Source organism: Chiloscyllium plagiosum, chromosome 11 (assembly GCF_004010195.1).
Source record: "Chiloscyllium plagiosum isolate BGI_BamShark_2017 chromosome 11, ASM401019v2, whole genome shotgun sequence".
NCBI classification, from domain to species: domain Eukaryota; kingdom Metazoa; phylum Chordata; class Chondrichthyes; order Orectolobiformes; family Hemiscylliidae; genus Chiloscyllium; species Chiloscyllium plagiosum.
The window spans coordinates 17,465,265-17,484,995 of record NC_057720.1 but is presented as its reverse complement, the minus strand read 5'-3'; the positions used below and the strand labels follow the sequence as shown (position 1 = coordinate 17,484,995).

The following is a 19,731-nucleotide window of genomic DNA, read 5'->3' as shown; positions in this document are numbered from 1 at the left end:
CATGCAAATCTGGTCTCCTTCCTATCGGAAAGATGTTGTGAAACTTGAAAGGGTTCAGAAAAGATTTACAAGGATGTTGGCAGGGTTGGAGGATCTGAGCTATAGGGAGACGTTGAACAGACTGGGGCTGTTTTCCCTGGAGCATTGGAGACTGAGGGGTGACCTTATAGAGGTTTACAAAATCATGAGGGGCATGGATAAGGTAAATAGACAAAGTCTTTTCCTTGGGGTCGGGGAGTCCAGAACTAGAGGGTATAAGTTTAGGGTGAGAGGGGAAAGATATCAAAAAGACCTAAGGGGCATCTTTTTCCTACAGAGGGTGGCACGTGTATGGAATGAGCTGCCAGAGGAACTGGGTAAAAACGAGGACGAATGAGCTGCCAGAGGAACTGGGTAAAAACGAGGACTGCAGATGCTGGAAACCCGAGTCTGGATTAGAGTGGTGCTGGAAAAGCACAGCAGTTCAGGCAGCATCCGAGGAGCAGGAAAATCGACGTTTCAGGCATTTCCTGATGAAGGGCTTTTGCTGGAAACGTCGATTTTCCTGCTCCTTGGATGCTGCCTGAACTGCTCTGCTTTTCCAGCACCACTCTATGCCAGAGGAAGTGGTGGAGGCTGGTACAATTGCAGTATTTAAGAGGCATCTGGATGGTTACATGAATAGGAAGGGTTTGGAGGGATATGGGCCGGGTTCTGGCAGGTGGGACAGGTTGGACCGAAGGTTCTGTTTCCATGCTGTATATCTTTATTACTCTATATTAGGTTCTTGATTGGTAAGGGGTTCGAGGGTTACAGGATGAAGGCAGGAGAATGGGGTTGAAAAACATCTCGGCCATGATTGAACAGTGGAACAGGCTCAATGAAAACCTAATTCTGCTCCTATATCTTATGGTCTTATGCAGTGCCAATGGTGCTACTCAAAATTAGATTAGATTAGATTAGATTATTTACAGTGTGGAAACAGGCCCTTCGGCCCAACAAGTCCACACCGACCTGCCAAAGCACAACCATTCCCCTATATTTACCCCTTCACCTAACACTACGGGCAATTTAGCATGGCCAATTCACCTGACCTGCACACCTTTGGACTGTGGGAGGAAACCGGAGCACCCGGAGGAAACCCACACAGACATGGGGAGAATGTGCAAACTCCACACAGTCAGTCGCCTATTAGAGACTGAGCATTCTTGCTGTTAAGATTTGTAGGTTAGATGGATTGGCTGTGGGAAATGCAGGGTTATAGGGATAGGATGGGGGGGTTTGAGATGGAATGCTGTTCTGAGGATTAGCGTAACCTCGATGGGCCGATGGCCTGCTTCCATACTGTAAGGATTCTATGATTCTATGGTTAAGTACTGAATAATTGCATTACATCAATCTTATACATTCATTGTTTTATTGAGGTTTGGGGCTGATTTTGGGCTGGCGATTGGTGGGACAATTGTGAAACGCCTCTCATCCAAGAGCAGAAGCTTACCATACCTCAACTCCCAAACTCCTTATAAAATTGCAAGTGGGTTTCCAACTCCGTGACTGACCCGACAGGAAAACCTACTCTCTTGCAATATCTAAATAGAGCAGAAATGCACCTCTCAAAGCAAAGATGTACCTTCTTCTATGAGATTTTACAGTTTTACTGTGAGTATAGGCAATTGCTCAAACATTTCACAGGTGTGGTCCCTTGAGGTCCTGCTTGAAGAGGTTAGTGAGAAAAGAGGAAGAAGCTGTCTTTGGACCCCATGCTTGTTGGATCCAAAAGCACCCATTGCACCCGACATGGAGAGACATGGCTGAGATTGTCAACAACAAGAGCATTATCTTAAAAACTAGGATTCAATGCAAGCAGTGCTTCAATGAACTCTCACGGAATAAGAAAGATGTGTAGAGCTCTCTCTTTCTCTCTGTCTCTCCCAACAGTACATGATACCATGAACTTCCAGGTCAAATACTACAATAACCTTTCACCCTCATTACAGCAACCAATATAACAGCAATTCGAGTATTACATTAGAACTGGAATTAGAATTAGATTATATTGTCACATTTACTGAAGTACAGGAGTACTGAGAAAGGTTTTTTCAATGTTGCCATTCACAGTGCCATCTTAGGTACAAGGTACCCAGGTACAAAATCTTAGGTAAAAAGCAGAAAAATAAAGAAATAAGTTAGAAGTTCAACATTACAGTTCTTCTCAGTATAAAGTAGTAAATAGGAAATAAAATTAAAAATTCCAAATTATAGTCCTTTTTTAACCATGGGCCTACAGTCACAGTTAAATAAGCAGTGAAGCGTACACTCCTAAACTTATCTAAAATAACACATACTTCAGAGCTCCAGGTATCAATAATTCAGTATACATTACAGATTATAGCTTTAAACACAACACCAAGTCAAGTAGTTGCAACACAGTTACTGGAAATGATGGTAATTATGGTTTAGTGAAACATTCAAAGCAATACATTTCTTAATGTTCTTCTGTCTTGGGAACTGCTGCTGGGAAATCAGTCAAATCATATCAGCTGCAGTTCATTGTATTTTTATTTAGTAATCAAGTTCACATAATAAGGGAATAGGGTAGCAAAGTGTTCAATTGGTATAAACTACTGAGTTAGTAAAGTAAAAACAAAGATGTTACCAGAACTCTGGGAATCCATGCAACAATAGCATAAGGGGTTTGCTCCTTTCCCCAGCAGCAACATAGTGGAACCGTAATCCTGACTCCTAGAAGTTTACAGAAAAAAAGAGAAATTGAGTATTATGACTGTTATCCTTTTCAAAATAACTAGTAGTTTTTAAAAACATATTTTGTATACACATGTGCTGCATTGACTAACTGCACTAAAAACTAGCTACCAAATACTCCAGTGTTATTAGATCAGGCTGAAACCATTATGTAACACAATAAGTAATCTTTACATTCTACACCTATCCATGGGAATAAATATGTTCATTCCTATGAAGGGCTTTTGTTTGAAACTTCAATTTTCCTGTTCCTCAGATGCTGCCCGACCTGCTGTGCTTTTCCAGCAACACACTCTTGACTCTAATCTCCAGCATCTGCAGTATTCACTTTCACCATGGGAATAAACAGACAGACCCTTGAGTATATTACAGTTCCCTGAATAAATTAAACATTCAACAAAATAGGAGCCATATGGGGTGAAGTTTAGGAGACAGTTTTAATGTTGTAGATAATGATACAGAAAATACTGGTCAGGCATAGTTTTTGACCATAAAGAATTAACCTCAGAATGTAGGACTGCAATCAAGTCTAGGAAAAGCAGGTTAGGCTTGACCGTTCTCTTCCCTGAAGGATATTTGTGAACATATTTGGCACTTACAACAATCCACTAGATTTCAGAGACATTTTTCTCCTGCCAACCCATATAGAATATTGTTTGCAAATGTTTATATGAAATTTATAACAACTAGCATTTACACAGGGCTTTTAGTGTAATAGGATGTCTCAAGGCATTTTATAAAAGCATTAAGGAACAAAATTTGATACTGAAATATATAAAGGGTCAATAAGGGCAATCTCTCCCTTAATCAGCATTGTATTCCAAGCTGTCTACATTCCCAGGTTCATTCAGTCCTTCATTAAGAGGCGTGTTTTTGCCTTTCTTTCCAGTATGAAGGATGACAAAGTTCACTAACTCATGGATACCAACACTCTTTGTAATCCTTACTTTGCTTCTTTTCCAACATCATGTCTTTGTCAAATTTCAATCCTTAGTCACACTTTCCCTTCTTTTCTCCCTCCAGCTCTCCCCCATTACATGTTTAAAGACTTTGACATTTTATTGGCCATGTTTTACAGTTGTGAACCAAAATTTGTTTCCCATTTCATGTGGAAGTTGTACATTTTAGATTTCTTTTCAGATGGTCCAGTTTCATCATTCATCAATATTGGTTCACTCTGTAGGCACATGACACCACTCTGTTGCAGGTCATTCTGCAGGTCGGTCTCTGGGTCTATGCCTTTAAAATATCCAGAATGTTAATTGCTGCTTTCAAGTGCGGAGGCGCAGGAGGTCTCTTCTGTGGTCACAATTTGTTTCTGTGGCCCCTGTTTGGTTTGTATAGATCAAATATTGGACGTGGGGCACAGCACTACTCCCCAAACTTTTTATTTGCCCTGCAAGGATCTATTAGATAAAGAGCTGAAGGAAAAAGTTGCAGCTCTATAGAGAACAGGCAGATAAATGGGACTAGCTGAGCTGCTCTTGCAGAGCTCATGATGGGCTGAATAACCTCCTATGCTTCTAGTACTGTAATATATTGGCTTCACACATCAATTCCTAATATATTTATTATGTATTTGTTCACATTGCCATCTCAAAACTTGCTTTACTCTGTAATGGACCCCATTGAAACACAATGCAACATGCTGGCAAAGCCTGATAACAACATGGACTTTTCTCTAGCAGTGTGGCTTCCAGACCTGGCATGATGACTGACATGCACACGGTGAGGGAACACAGGCAGAAGATGAGATCAACTGTCAGAGACTCTGATCCACTCTATCGCAGTCTATATGTTGGAGACCATAGCTGTAAACTAAGATAACTTATATTACTTCTAGTGAAATTAGGGCATTATTGGAATTTTAGCCCTCAACATTTCCTCCTAACCAAATAGGGTATCCAATTTGTAACCCGAAAATTAATCACCATTGAAATCCTATCATTGTACACAATCTGAACCATTTTTGCAGTTTTAACCAGCAAGAACAGAATATGCAATTCTTTGCAGTTTCCAAACCAAAGTAATATATTACAATTCAAGTTTTAAAATAGATTTTAATAACATCAGTAAATAAATTAGCAAAAAAAGTGATCTAATTTCAAAAGGCAGGAAAGCATCCGTGTTTCAGTAAATCTGCATTTGAAAGAAGCATGGTAACTAGGAACATATAGGTGACCTTAATTGCTCTAGATTCTAGCATTCTCCTCCACATCTCTTCCCCTTTCATCACTTACACCCACATCCTCCCCACACCCAACACATTCAGCTAACTTCTTTTTCAATCTTTCAGCTACGCCACAGTGTGGGAAGATTACAGAGCTTCCACAGAGTTTTTTCTATAATGATATTTTACTAAGAGCTGTGAACAATCCTCAGCAAACTTGAAAACACCAAGGTCCTTAATGTTGGGCATATTTTTCCTTCCCGCCTACTTCTCCAACATTCTCATCTTCATGTATTTCAAATATTCTCTTTCATCTTCAGCTTGCTTGTTATTTCTGTGTTCTGCTTTCTTTTCTTATGAAGACCTCTGTCTCTGGGCCAGTTGGGTGATACAAAGATCTCCATTATTCAGGTTACCCATTATTTACCCATTTGCCCCTCCCCAGCTAAACCTTGCTCACACTTTCCCTGCTTTCAAAACCATCACTTCAATAAAAGAAACTACCTCAAAGCTCCCCACCTCATCAATTGTGCTTTGTCTCCAATCCTCTCCTGTATATCTCTTGATTCATCCAGGGAATTGATTTAGCTCAGTTGCAGATTGTTATTTTTACAAAGCAGTGTGATACCAACAGCATGGGTTCAATTCCCATCACCAGTTGAAGCTATCCTGAAGGTATCTCTTTCTCAACCTCTTCCCTTGCCCTCAGGTCAAATCACCACCTGTCACTTCTCTCTCTAATGAGAGAAGTCCGTATGGTCTGGTAAGACTATGGCAACAACTTGAATAATCCTGAAGAGTTAACTCCCTCTGGATCATTAAATTCCCCCTCCATCATTAAGGATGTCATCCATACATTCTCAGCATCATTTCTGAAGTGTGCTTTGCTTCAAAGTACCCATGCTGACAAGAGAACTCAAATTTCACAGCATTTCATGTTGCAGAATGCTATGACACACGGTAGCACTGAAGCTTGAATTAACAAAAAGAGAGCTTGAAATGGACAGGAAGAATAGGTCTGAAAATGTGTTGCTGGAAAAGCGCAGCAGGTCAAGCAGCATTCAAGGAGCAGGAGAATCGATGTTTCGGGCATGAGCCCTTCTTCAGGATTCCTGAAGAAGGGTTCATGCCCGAAACGTCGATTCTCCTGCTCCTTGGATGCTGCCTGACCTGCTGTGCTTTTCCAGCAACACATTTTCAGCTCTGATCTCCAGCATCTGCAGTCCTCACTTTCTCCAGGAAGAATAGGTCACCTGAAATAACCTATGAAAAGCAATTAGTTTTGAGAGGATCAGAAGGCAAAGATAATAGCAGTTCATAACAGATGGATTCATCCACTAGATGTCAAAAAAATGCTATTTATTATCAGCAGAAATCACAGAGCAGAAATCCATACACATGCAGGAAATCTTGCAGCTCAAGACAGAAGAACAGCAATAGATCACAGATCTTTCAATCACTGATCTGCTCAACAATTTTCTAACCTTGTGCATGATTGGTGTTGTATATTCCAGTGTGTGTAAGTAGTATAAATAAAATCCAGTTAATGAGCTCAAAACTACATTTAAGGAAAAGGTGCTGAAATGTTCATTATAACGTTACATCATAACAAAAAATGGATTAAAAGACTAATATGACGCCCAGTATTAAATTATTCTCATGGTCTCAAGGTATTTTCCTAATTCTACACTTAAAGTGGTGAGAAATGAGGTGGCACAAATAAATGTCTGCATCTTTTAAGCTAATCACAAGATTTTTACAATACTGACTGTTAGCTGTGGCGTGAGAGAATGTGAATTAATCTGAGCCAATCTGAAACCCAACGGCTAAACAAAACAATGTTTCAGACCGTTTTGTTTCAGAAAAACTACGAATGGCCACTGTATCTCTAACCATTTGACCTTTTAAACAGCTGAGACCACAAAATAAATCCGATCTCGAAGAACTGTTCACTGCAACTCATTTAATTTTGATAAGGCACAATCACGCTTTACTCATCTTCTACACCAAACTGTTAAAGATTCCATTAAAATATATGACTGGCAGGGGAAAAAAAATCTACCGTCAGGTCAGTAGCTTCAAACTGTAATTGGCCCGCCTTTTTTTGTCTCACTCGAAATGCCATTTTTATAAGCAACTATAAATATTTATATCAAAATCTTTAGCTTTTTTCTCAGGCAGAGTTCCCCAACATTAAGGAAAAAAAGGGAAGAAAATAAATTTTCGAAATTTGGGTCCAAAGATTCTTACAACTATTCCAATGTGGTGCCCACATGAGATTTGCTTGCTTTGAAGCACTTTTGTAATTACTATTCCAATAACGTGCTAGTCAAGGCATAGTTAGGGGTGACCTACACTGAGAGAACGTGCGTGGCAGGTAAAAAGCTCTTTACTTTCTGATAAAACCTGACACAGTTTCTAAGTTCGATGAACGTGGCTCTGGGGGAAACTGCGCGGACAGCCACGGTGGACTGATATCAAAATGATGCACATCAAAATCTGAGCTCTGCAACCATTAGTCAGTGAATGGAGGGAGTGCGTTTCTAAGGCGCTGTGCCGCGTTTCGCTGAGGAGCTGTCCCTAATTTCAGCACTTGGTCCACACGCTCCGCGCTGGGGATAAACAATCGCGGCAAAATGGGAGAAATGTTAATGTGGCGCAAGGACTGCAGTGCATTGGTACATAGTTCAGGAAAAACTGAAGCGATCCAGCCATTTCGAAACACTGTAGTTGTATTTTGTTGATGTGCATTTAAAAAAAATACGATTTGTTTTCGTTTCATTTCAAGGTCTGATGTTTACAAGCGTTCCATAACAGTTCAGTCCCACCCCAGAGGAAATATTAAAACATCATTCACAGGCCTCCGGCTGAGCGACCAGGGTACAGGAATAAACCGGGGGTGGGGGGTTAATGATCAGAATACATGCAAAAAAAAAACAATTTGTAAAGAGCAGCCTGGCTTGCTGTCACTAAACCCCCAAACGTGCGTGCAGTGTTCCCGGTGTTGATTTACCTTAATCCGCACATAACAGTGTGTGCCCAGGGACGTGTCATTTAAACAGGCGGGCAGCGTCTCACGGACTGTCCACTGGAAGGTCTCTGCCGGTTTCCTGATTATGTGCCATAAAACTTTGAGCGAGACCAGGCAGGCACAGAGCCCGCAGAAACTGTACGCCAGAGCCCAGAGGAACGATCTCACCAGGAATCGAGTTGTGAGCATCAGGAAGTCGCACAGCGGGCTCACCATAGTCCCACTGGGAATGAATGAGGGAGCTGGGTGACCCGCAGCAGCCTTCACCTGCTCCAGTGCCAAGGAAGAGCCCCTTAAACTGAAGTCATGGAAACCACTGGAGATCGCAACGTCAAGCATTGCGCCTACGTAAAAGCGCACTGTTTTTACAAATAGATGTGGCAGATTTCATTGGCCGCCTCAGTGTCTGCAATCGGAAGCAGCTCCCTCTCTCTCTCACTCACTCACTCATCCCCTCCACCCCCTCACAAGCCGCACACCGTGAGCCCCACAGCCGGAGAAATCTCCAGCTGCTCAGGTGCTGGAACCGGACACCGACCAGAGACAGTGCAGCACAATGGCAGCCGAGTGAAATAGTGCATTCAAAAGTACAGGGGTCACATTGTGCTCAAAAGTAGCCTGGCTCGCAGTTGATGCACGACCCCCCGCTCCACAGGCGAAAGAGAAAAAAAAACAAGCCTTCATTCAGCAAAGACGATCAAACCCCAAAACCTCAAAATCACAGCACTTGCTGCTGAGAGCAGGGGTAAGCTGAATGTGTAGCCTTGGGGAGAATAGGAGAGGGATGAGGTATTCTGAACGGTTTCACTGCCTCCCTCTGGGATTTCTGGTATTTTCCTAGATGACCTTGTGATATCTGCCACCACGATGGGTCTGTGACACCGGGTCAAGTTTGTTCACTGTCACCAGTGATTAATGGTAGAGGGTACACTACCATAAAGTATCTACAGAAATGGTACTGCTCTTGGACAAGAACAGTTACTGGTACAAACATAAACATTTGGAGCAGGAATCGATTTATTGACTTTGAGGGAGATAACTTGGCATGAGCTCTGGCCCGAGAAAGTTCAGGTCCAGGCTGTACCATGTCAGCACCTGTTGCAGCAGTTTGAGCTTACCAGCAACAGCAAGGGCACTGATGAAAAGGCAAATGCTGCCACTTCTGAGGATTGAAAATCCATGATCTGTGAAGACACTGTCACTCTGCCAGTGTGGTGCCTCAGGAATCCTAGTAAAGTGTTGTCAGACACATTACTGAGCTGTAGTGATCAACTTTATAAAAAACCCTTTTGTTATCAAGTGGCCCTATGTTAAAAACTCCTATGTGTTAAAGACAGATAACATTAATATCTTTCACTATCTCACTAGTATGAGGTGCTTGATAGGGTAGACAGGAAAACATTTTTTCCCTTGATGAAGGGATCAATGACCAGGAACATAGATTTAAGGTAAGGGGCAGAAGGTTTAGCAGAGATGTGAGGAAAAACTTTTTCACACAAGGAATAGTGAGAATGGGTGATATGGGTGATAGAGGCAGAAACCTTCATAACATTGACATGCACTTACAATGCCAAGGCAGACAAAGAGCTAAGAGCTGGAAAATGGGATTAGAATATTTGATGGCTGTTTTTGATTCGCACAAATGCGATGGGCCAAAGGGCCATTTTCTGTTCTGTAGTTCTCTATGATTCAATTACAATTTGTTCCCTTTTCAAAGTAGCCTTTTTATCCAAGTCTTGTCTAATTTCATGTGCAAAAGATTTGGTTTTAACTCGTACACAGGTTCCCTTAATTCTAGGCTACCTAACCAATGAAATAGTTTCTGTCTACCCTGCCTGTTTCCTTCAATATCTTGGAAGCTTCTATTAAATCATTCCATAAAGTATAAGGAATGGTCTAGGTAGGGTGTACATAGACAAAGTTTGAGTGTTGCCCCTTGTATTTTGTAAGACAACGCACAAAGTTGGTCAGTTGACTGTCTGGAATTATGGATGGTTTGATTTGTAATTAGGGTTTTGAATTTACTTTTGTCATAGTTTTATACTTACATGGTCAAAAAGACAAAGTAATGGTCAGTCCAAGAGGGAAGCTAAGGTGCTGGACTGAGCAAGTGGGATCACACTTACAGGTACTGCATTTGGTTGAGTCAATATGGATAGCCTATCTGGAAAGGGTATGTGTTGGCTGCCTCCTACCTTCCTCTTTGGGGCTGGTTGTTGCTTACCTGGTGGCAAAGACTGTGCCGTCCTGGTAGGGAGGCTTGTATTACACAGCAGACCACAACAAATCTTCACAATAAAAGTACTACAGGTCTCCTCCAGCATGGTTCAGGTAGTGAAGGCATTGTTTAAATATCCCAATGGCCTGCACCATCATTTTTCATGTGCTTTGGTTATATGCATAATGCCCACAAATGCATGGGTTTCATATTGGAGCCATGTGATCAGTGGACATTGCTTGTCAGCCAGCAGCTACCTTTTTTTGCTGTAGTGGCTCAAATGGACTAGAGGACTGCTGCAGAATGAAGAATTGTGTTTGCTGGCAGAATATCAGAACTGATCCTGCATACCGCCCGTATGGGTATTGAGAGAATGCAATCATTTCCAGTTGTGATATATCTCAAAATTGATTTGTGACACCCACAATATGATGCAGTTAGTAGTATTCTGCACCTCAGGGAAATCAGCAATTCTTACTAAGCCAAGGTCTCATGGTGCCCACTTCTTTTTGACTAAAGAATGATATATTTTCAGTCCTTTGGATGCAGCTCTCCCTTTGCTCCAGTGGACAAAAATTTGGGACATGTTGGCTGCTTTAGACAGGATGGAGCAAGAGGTGTAAATGTTTATGGCCACTGTCCTCTTTGTAGCCATTGGCAATGCCACCCATAATCTGGTCTGAGGTTGCAAATAGCAAATTTCAGTGAGGACATCCTTAGCGAGGGGAGATGTTGGACATATTATTCCAGATTGAGGTTCAGATAGGAGAATTGGCAGGTTTTGGCAGTTGCTGAGAGCCCTTTCCCCCATCTTTGAACATTCATTCTCCATTCTTGCCTCTGTTCATTCTCCCTGTTCTGCTATGGTTAAAGGAGAGGCTGTCAAACAAGGAGATGCAAACTCCTCCATAGGCTGAGAGAGTTTTGTACAGAATTCAAGTCAGGACAAAATCCTTGAGCATATGGCATGTCACTTTCTGTAGACTGAAAGTACTTTAAGTAGCAATATGAATCATCTAGTAAAGCAACAGCAGGTAGAAATTATTCAGCAGCTAACCAAAAACCAAATGATCCCTTTAAATAGCACTGATTATGGGAGGGGCTTGGAGTGCTTCCTATAGCTGCAGTTATATTCAGCTGTGTAAAGTTAAGGGATGACATTAGCTAGAACATTGTGCTCCAAGATGCAAGCTCTGGCATTAAATCTCTGGATTAAATTGGTTACTTGCAGTACACGTCTCCTGTGCCTGTACAATACTCTCACCAAAACTGAGTGTCCAGAGCAGCTAACTAAACATATGCCACGGACATCATTGGTGCTGTAAAAAGGTGTAATTCAACTGATTCCTACAGCCCATATTGCTTGAATTTTCTGACAAAATTTGATGACAATAGCAAACTACAATTTCAAATCTCTTCCTCAATTATACTGAAGATTGCATTAGCACTCCTGTCATTCCAGTTTGGAGACATTTTTCATTAACGACTACTTTCGAGTTCACTCTTTCCTCACCCTCCCCTTTTCTTGTGAATATCCTGGATTAAACTGACATGTAGTGAGTTAAACTTGCACCACACAGTGTCAGACATTGACCATCTGCAACAAGAGTCCTACTGCCTCCCCTTTTTTTTATTCACTCATGGGAAGTGGGTATCACAGCATTTATTTCCAAACCCTAGTTGTCCTTCAGAAAGTGGTGGTAAGCTGCCTTCTTGAACTGCTGCAATCCATTTCAAGAGGTATACGTATGATATCATTAGGGAGGAAGTTCCATAACTGAATTTCTTGCCATTAATATCTTAGGGGGTCACCAATGACCATATGATTAATAGGATCAGTCATATAAATATGGACTTGAAACATCAATTCTGTTTCTCTGTCCATAGATGCTGCCACATCTGCTGAGTTTCTCCAGCATTCTCTGTGTCAGTTACATAAATATTGTGGACACAGTAACAGATTAGAAGTTGGATCTGCAGTGAGGAATGACACATCTGACTGTCCAAAACCTTCCAACAAGAATCAAGCCATGAGTGCGCTAGAATACTCTCTCCTTGCCTGGAATACTCAATGATACACAAGAAGGTGGACACCATTCAGGACGAAGTAGTTTGCTTGATCATCACCCCATACACCAACTAAGACAATCAATGCCCTCCATCACTGGTGCACCATTTGCAGCGTGCATTCTAACAACTTGCCAAGCTTCCCTCAGTAGCACTTTCTAAAGCTATGACTGCCATTGCCTTAAAAAAGATATGTCGCGTGAAAGCTCCTTCCAACTTCCCTTCCTGATTTCGTCATAGCTGATGTATCAAAACCCTGCAACTGCACTATGCTAGTATCTTCACCATCCCGATGCCAATGATTCAAGATGGTGATTACCATCATTTTAGAGACAATAATATTGGTAATAAATATTGACCTTGCCAGCAATGATTAATTCCTTGAAGCAATTATTTTAAAATGTCCATATATTTAGTTGTGTTATTGTTCAGTAGCACTTAGTGATCCATGGCTATTTCAGTGTCATGCTATTCAGTTCATTATTTTGTCATTTTGTTTATATTTGCTTATATGTCACTTGAAGAGACAACTGCATTTTGGTATCAGTAAGAAGGCGTATGAATAACTGTTGATTTAACAATTATTATAGCTGCTGTTGGTTTATTGCATTTACTCTCAATGTATTTTTAGAAGTTTGATGATTTTATGCAAGTAACAAATTGGTTTTTATCTTTCCAAATGTATTGGAAGTTTTGTCAATTTGCAGAAAAGGTAGATGAATTTTAAAAACTGCAGCATATTTTATAGATGGAGCAAGCCCATTTAAAATCCATGTAAAGATAGGCAGTGAATGCCCATTATTTTAGGTAAAGATAGTGAAGGGTTTGAGTCACTGATTTGAGAAATTCTGTTCACTTATTCCTTATTAATAATCCCTCTGTTGTCTTAGAGTCTGAATTGTGGTCTTATAGTGTGTATTTAATCATTTGTTGGCTACACATGATGCCTTCTAATAGCTCAGATGGGATAACAGCTTGCCATTGCTATCCCTGAATCTCAGCATGGTTACTTAGATACACAATTTAGATTATAGAGGATTAGTGGTCTACTTAAGATTGACTAATGATCCTGAAGCAGGAAAAAAATCACTTAATGCTGAAATCCAAAAACATATTCCATTTATACTGACGCTCCATGCTACTAGTTATTGCATCAAACAGATAACTTCCTATCATTTTTACCTTTGAAAATGTAAACTTAATAGCAAACATACATTTCTGTCCACTTTGCTGTCAGAGGGGACTACTCCTTTTCTGCCTTGCCTTCTCACAAAATTTCCTGATGAATTTGCTTACCACACATATCAAACATCAAAAATTCCTTCCAAGCGACATCAAGTATTTCTAAATAGCACTGCATTTGCAACTTATGGTGTGGTCACAGAGGTTACCAAAGTAATCTCAAATGATCACTTTGCCAAAATCTTTAGTGGGGTCTGGAAGTGTGATCCTGATTTTACTGTAGTTTCCATTTCAATTTCCATCAGAATCATTGCATCCTCCACTGCTGTAACCATGCTCCACATGGTGAAGATACACCATCCCATTTTCCTGCACCACATTCTGTGGCTGTTCTGAATGCTAACTGCAGCAACTTTAGCAGATACAAATTGTGCATTTGTGATAAGTTGTAGTCAGCTTCAGGCCAACCTGAACTTGTAAAATTAGAGATTTGAATTGACTCAGATTGTGAAGGAAATTTGTAGGGCGCACAAAAAATTGGCCAGATAATTGATGGGGACAATTCACAGTGAAGAGGATGTCTGTTAACTGCCGCATGTGGCTTAGTTGAGGTGAACAAGACAAACAAGTGACAAATAGAATTCAGATTATGCATTTGGGGAAGAGAATCAAAGCAAGGGAATATACATTATGGTATTGAAAGGGGTAGAGAAAGTGAGAAATTTTTGAATGCATGTTGACATGTCTGAAAAGGACAGGTAGATGAGGTAGTAAAGGCATGTTTTCCTTCACATAATATGATATTTCATACAATAAGATACTGGTTGTCCACTGTTGATGTTCGTGCACCATTCTAGTCAGCAGATTAGAGGAAAGATATAATAGCTCCAGAGAGAGTACAGAGGAACTTACAAGAATGTTGCCAGGGCTTTAAAATTGCACATTTGAGAAAAGATTTAGTTGTTTTCCTTAGAACAGAGGAGGCTGAGGGGTGACCTAATCAAAAGGCACCAAACAATGAGGGGCTTGCATATGATGGACATGGAAGACCTGTTTCCCCTGGTAGTGCATCAATTACCAAGATTCACAGAGTTAAGGTCATTGGTAGAAGGACTAAAGAGGACATGAGGAAAATCCTTTTCACCCAGAAAATGGTAGGATTTGGAACCTGCTATCTGGTTGGTGGCTTAATTTGCATCCCTCAAGTGATTTAAAGGGAACCTGAATCTGTACCTGATGTGCTGTAACCTGCAGGGCTGCAGACCAGGTACTGGTAATTGTTTTTAAAAATTTCATTCACGGGATTAGGGCATCACTAGCTAAGCCAGCATTTATTGCCCAGACAGCAGTTACGAGTCAATCACATTGCTGTGGGTCTGCAGTTACATGTAGGCCAGACCAGGCAAGTATGGCAGTTTCCTTCCCTAAAGGATATCAGTGAACCAGATGGGTTTTCCGACATTCAACAATGGATTCATGGTCATCATTAGACTTTTAATTCCAGATATTTATTGAATTCAAATTCCACCAAAAGCCATCGATTTAAACCCGGGTCCCCAGAACAATACCTGCATCTCTGGATCAACAGTCCAGCGATAATACCATTAGGCCACTGTGTATGTGATTGCAAAGGAATTGGAATGGGTTGAGTGGCCTCTTTATCTACTGTAACATTTAACTGGTTCTCTGGTAAAACTGCATTTATTCAAACTACAGAGATCAAATCTGTAAACGCGTATTCATCAAGTTGTTCATGAGATGTTATGAAACAACTCTGGAGAGGTAGGACTTGAACCTAGGCTTCCTGGCCCGGAGGTAGACACACTACCCTTGCACCACAAGCATCCTCAAATGTACGCTGCTCAGTCCCAACCCTAGTTTTCTTCCTTTTCTTCAATAAAGGAGACGTGTGTAAATGTAGACAGTGAGCTTCCCTTTTGTGACTTCAAAGCTTGATTTTCTCAAATACATTTCTGAATGAGCCACTTCTTAATGAACTGAAACTCATTCACATCCTGCTGTACACATTATTAAATAAAGCTTCTCAATTTCACTACTTCAATTCTCTCCATGTTCTACTGCTTTTAAGTGGTCTTTGCATATGAATGTCTGATGTTTCATGACCATTGCCAAAGTAGTTGGATCAACTGCATGTTGGAATAACCAGATAAAGTTAGCACTGGAAGAGAACAAGCAGCATTGGATAGTTACAGTCCTCTTCTCCAATCTTCTAGTCACTAGTTATAGCACAAGAAATCATTCAGCCCCTCTTGACAACGCTTGCTTTCTGGAAAAGCAGTTTACCTTCTGCCATTTCCCCACCTTCTCCACAGTCCCTGCACATTCTTTTTCAAATCATAACCAAATATACCTTTGATCAATTGATCCTGCCGCCACCATACACTCAAGCAGCATATCCAAAGCCTAACCGATTACTACGTTAAAAAACCTTTTCTCCTGTTGCTATTGCTTCTTCTTAAATCTGTGGCCTGTGAGAACTGTGAAAATGGTGAGAACACTTTCCCCCTATTTACTATGTCCAGACTCCTTAAAATTATGTTAATGTCCATCAAATTTCCTCCCAATCTTCACTTCCCCAAGTAACAGTGCTGACTTCTCCAATCCATGTCACTGAAGTCCCTCCTTTATCTTTTCTGAACCCTCTTCAATGACTTCACATCCTGCCCAAAGTGTAGGGTCAAGCATTGTACACAATACTCCAGGTCAGGGCAAACAACAGTTTCATATAAGTTTGACATAACTTCCTTGCCTTTGTACCTACTCTGAATAAATTGTAGGACGCTGTATGTTTTATTAACAGCTTCCTCTCTTATGCCTATAAACCTTTACTTTCCCTGTGCTAGTTTAGAAACTTAGAAACACAGCCCTTTCCTGTGATACCTTGTTTTCTTCACTCCTCACATAGTTCAAAAATGATATTGAGACTCATGTTGATTTAAAAATATAAACATTTTATTAGTTTTTTTGGCACATGCGGAATAAGTTGGATGAATGGAAGGATTGACTACAAAAGCAGCAGTAGTCAATTACTATTTCATTTCTTCAAGTGTAGAGGAAAATAGAGCATTCCCTCTGATACAAATTGAGCACTATTCAGCCTAGAAAATGAGTGAAATTTTATAGAGAACTTTCCACTGCTTTCAGAACTGTAGAGTTATTCAAGTTTTTGACATCTTTAGAGGATTACAAAGAAACAAGCAATGCAGAGATAATAAATTAGTGTATAAAAGGTTGAGAACTCATTTAATTTTCAAAGCAGAGGATAAAAATTCTGTTGTAATTGGAACTCTCCATATTCTCCAAAGTTAACAAATAACTGAGGAAGAAAAACACCTGAGAGGTTACTAAACTACATGTCATATGGCATGGATAGGATTAAGGTTCAATGCTAGTAAAAGTAAATATTTTGTGAAATGGCAGAATTCTAATTCTATGCATACATCATCTTGGCCTTTTTGAAGTGATTTGAAGATAGATGGTTAGTTTGATGATTTGATTTTTGTGGTACTACCTCTTTAAGGGTTTGACATTGGTTTATTTAGTTGATTTATTTTATTGACTCTTAGAAAGATAGGCTCAGGTCTCTCTGCATCTGCACTCCCTTCTGAATGGTCTCTTCACATTTGTGCTACCAAAATGAATGAATCCACATTTTGCTACATTTAATTGTGTGTGTAACATGTTGGCCACTCCACCAACCTGTTCACATTCTGTTGTGAGTTCTACGTTATCCTCCTCACAGTTCACATACAACATCTGCTATCACCTGCAAGTTTTGAAATTGTGCTCTCTACACTAAAGTTGAGGTAATTATTATGCATCAGGAGAACAGTGATCCTAACACAAAGCCTTAGGGAACACCAATATAAACCTTCTTCCAGTCCAAAGAACATCCACAAACAATAGCTGCTTCCTGTTGTGCAACCAATATTGCACGTGATGCTGCTGTTCCTTTTATTCCACAAATGCTACACTTCAAGTCTGTTGTTTGGCACTATCAAATTCCTTTTGAATGTCCATATACACTATATCAAAAGTCTTATCCTCATCAAAATAAATACAAATCACCCTTAAATTTGCTCTTCCTTAATTTACACACATCTACCCAAGTGACTGTTAGTTGTATTGACTCATTAGTTTCAGAAACTTTCCTACCATTGAATTTAAGGCTGACTGGCTTGTTTGCATCAGGTTTATTTTTACACTCTCTTTTCAGCAAGAGCAAAATATTTGCAATTTACTATGCCACTGCTTCCACAGGTAAACTCCTATTTTTACCCCGCTTCTGATTTCATGCGATTTTGATTTTATTGTATTTTTACTGTAAAATGTGACAGTAAAATTAAGTGAAAATCTTCCAACTGTCACCAGGAAATGCCATTTTTAATAATTTAAGCAGAAGGAAAAACAAAGATATAGCTTGAAAAGAATCCATCAGTCCTGAGCAAGCTTCTCAATGACTCATGCACAGCTACTGCTTCACCACCATCGACAATGGACCCAACCAACGCGGAAATAGCCAATCCTCAGGTGCCATCTTTGCCACTAGGCCCATCACATTGATGTTGCCATGATGCCCTTTCACCTTGAAGCCAGCAGCACTAGACCCAACCAAAGAAATCGCCGATCCTCAGGCACCATCTTTTGCTGCTAGGCTGACTTCACAGACTTTGTCTCTGCCAGTGTAGCAGCCACCGATTCTACGTCCTGCGCTTGCTGCGGAAAATTAAGTAGGGACTCACTTTCCTCCACACCAGGCCCACCAGAGGTCTGTGCGCTGGGCTGTAGCCGATGCTGATGCTGTCCAACCTCAGGACAAGTCAAGTTAGTTTTTTTTTTAAAAAAGACAGAAATAACAAAAGAAAAGGAAAGTGGTCAGAGGATGTGCTCCAGGTAAAAACAATGACTGCAGATGCTGCTTGAACTGCTAAGCTTTTCCAGCACCACTCTAATCCAGAGAATATGCTCCAGCCCAGGAGTTCTAATCCACTGCCATCTTGGACCAGAGACCATTCTTACAGCTATCTTTCTCTACTTACATCACTGTAGGAAAATTTTCCATTTCCTTTAATGTTGTCTTGCTACTCTATATGGAGTGATGTGGCTTTGTTGACTTTGAAGGCAGTTGTAAATAAGCTGATGTTAATTTAAAACACATGAGTCTGTAGTCAGGTCTGATTCAACAGGCTGTAACCCAAATTATTTCTAGAGTCACAGCAATTAATATTTAACTTGCAGGGTTAAGTGGGGTATAGTTTATAAACTGGACAGATAGCCCATATTGCGTGTTTTATTTGCAGTTAGCAGTTTAAAATCTATCCACGTGATTCTACCATACAACATATGGTCTGCTGCACAGCCCCACTCTTAGAGTTCACTGTAAAGAGCATAAGATATAGGAGCCTAATTCGGCTATTCCCCCCATCAATTCTGCTCCATTTGATCACGGCTGATATGTTTTTCAACTCCATTCTCCTAACTCTCCATAGGTGCTTGATTAGTAAGGAGATCAAGAATTATCTGTCTTAAAGACATTCAATGACTTACTCCACAGACTTCTACAGCAATGAGTTCCACAGATTAGACACCCTCTGGCTGAAGAAATTTCTCATTTCAGTTCTGAAGGGTTGTCCCTTCAGGTCTTAGTCTCTTCCACTCGTGAAATCCTGAATTAGGATTGGAGTCCCTTTAAGTTTCAGATTTCCAAAGCCTTTCTCTATTTGCACTTTGGTAGAAAGCATAGCAGTATAGACTACTTTCCAGAGCCTCACACTGTCCCACGTTGTTTTCCATCTGTCATTTCTTTGCCCATCTCGTAGCCTGTCCAAGCCCGATTGCAACACCCCCCCCCCCACTTCCTCAACACTATCTGTCCCTTGACTTATCTTTGTACCATCTGCAAACTTAACAACAACGCCCTCAGTTCCTTTGCCAGATCATTAAAATATAATGTGGCCCCAACACAGCTAACCTCCCCCCCCCCCCCACTTCAAATGGAACTCATTACTGGCTGCCATTCTGAAAAATGGCCCATCATCCCTACCCTCTGCCTTCCGTCAGTCAGCCAATCCTCTTGGAATGAATTTCTGTTTTTCTTCCCTAATTACCCCCAGAAACTCTGGTCTTTGCTGCTCCACCATCTTCCCTGTTAGGCTTCAATCCCACTCACTCCAATCAATTCTGTCCAGCTCCTCTCGCATTTCTTCGTGGTTACCTCTACTCGATTGCACTGCCGTTACAACTGATTCTGGCTTCTCCCTCTCAAAATGCAAGGTGAATTCTGTAATATTATGGCCAATG

At 40.7% G+C, this 19,731-nt stretch overlaps 1 protein-coding gene across 1 annotated transcript in view; it reads right to left on the bottom strand.

The window, feature by feature from the left end:
• The window catches only part of ephx4 (epoxide hydrolase 4), a 62,770-nt gene extending 54,518 nt beyond the window's left edge, over window positions 1-8,252 (bottom strand). Inside the window, exons 1-2 of the mRNA XM_043700123.1 lie at window positions 7,926-8,252; window positions 2,636-2,721 (exon numbers count right to left, since the gene is read on the bottom strand). Coding sequence (XP_043556058.1) covers window positions 2,636-2,721; window positions 7,926-8,159 — 320 coding nt within the window. The 5' untranslated portion in view covers window positions 8,160-8,252. The remainder of the gene's footprint in view (window positions 1-2,635; window positions 2,722-7,925) is intronic.
• Between the last annotated feature and the right edge of the window lie 11,479 nt (window positions 8,253-19,731).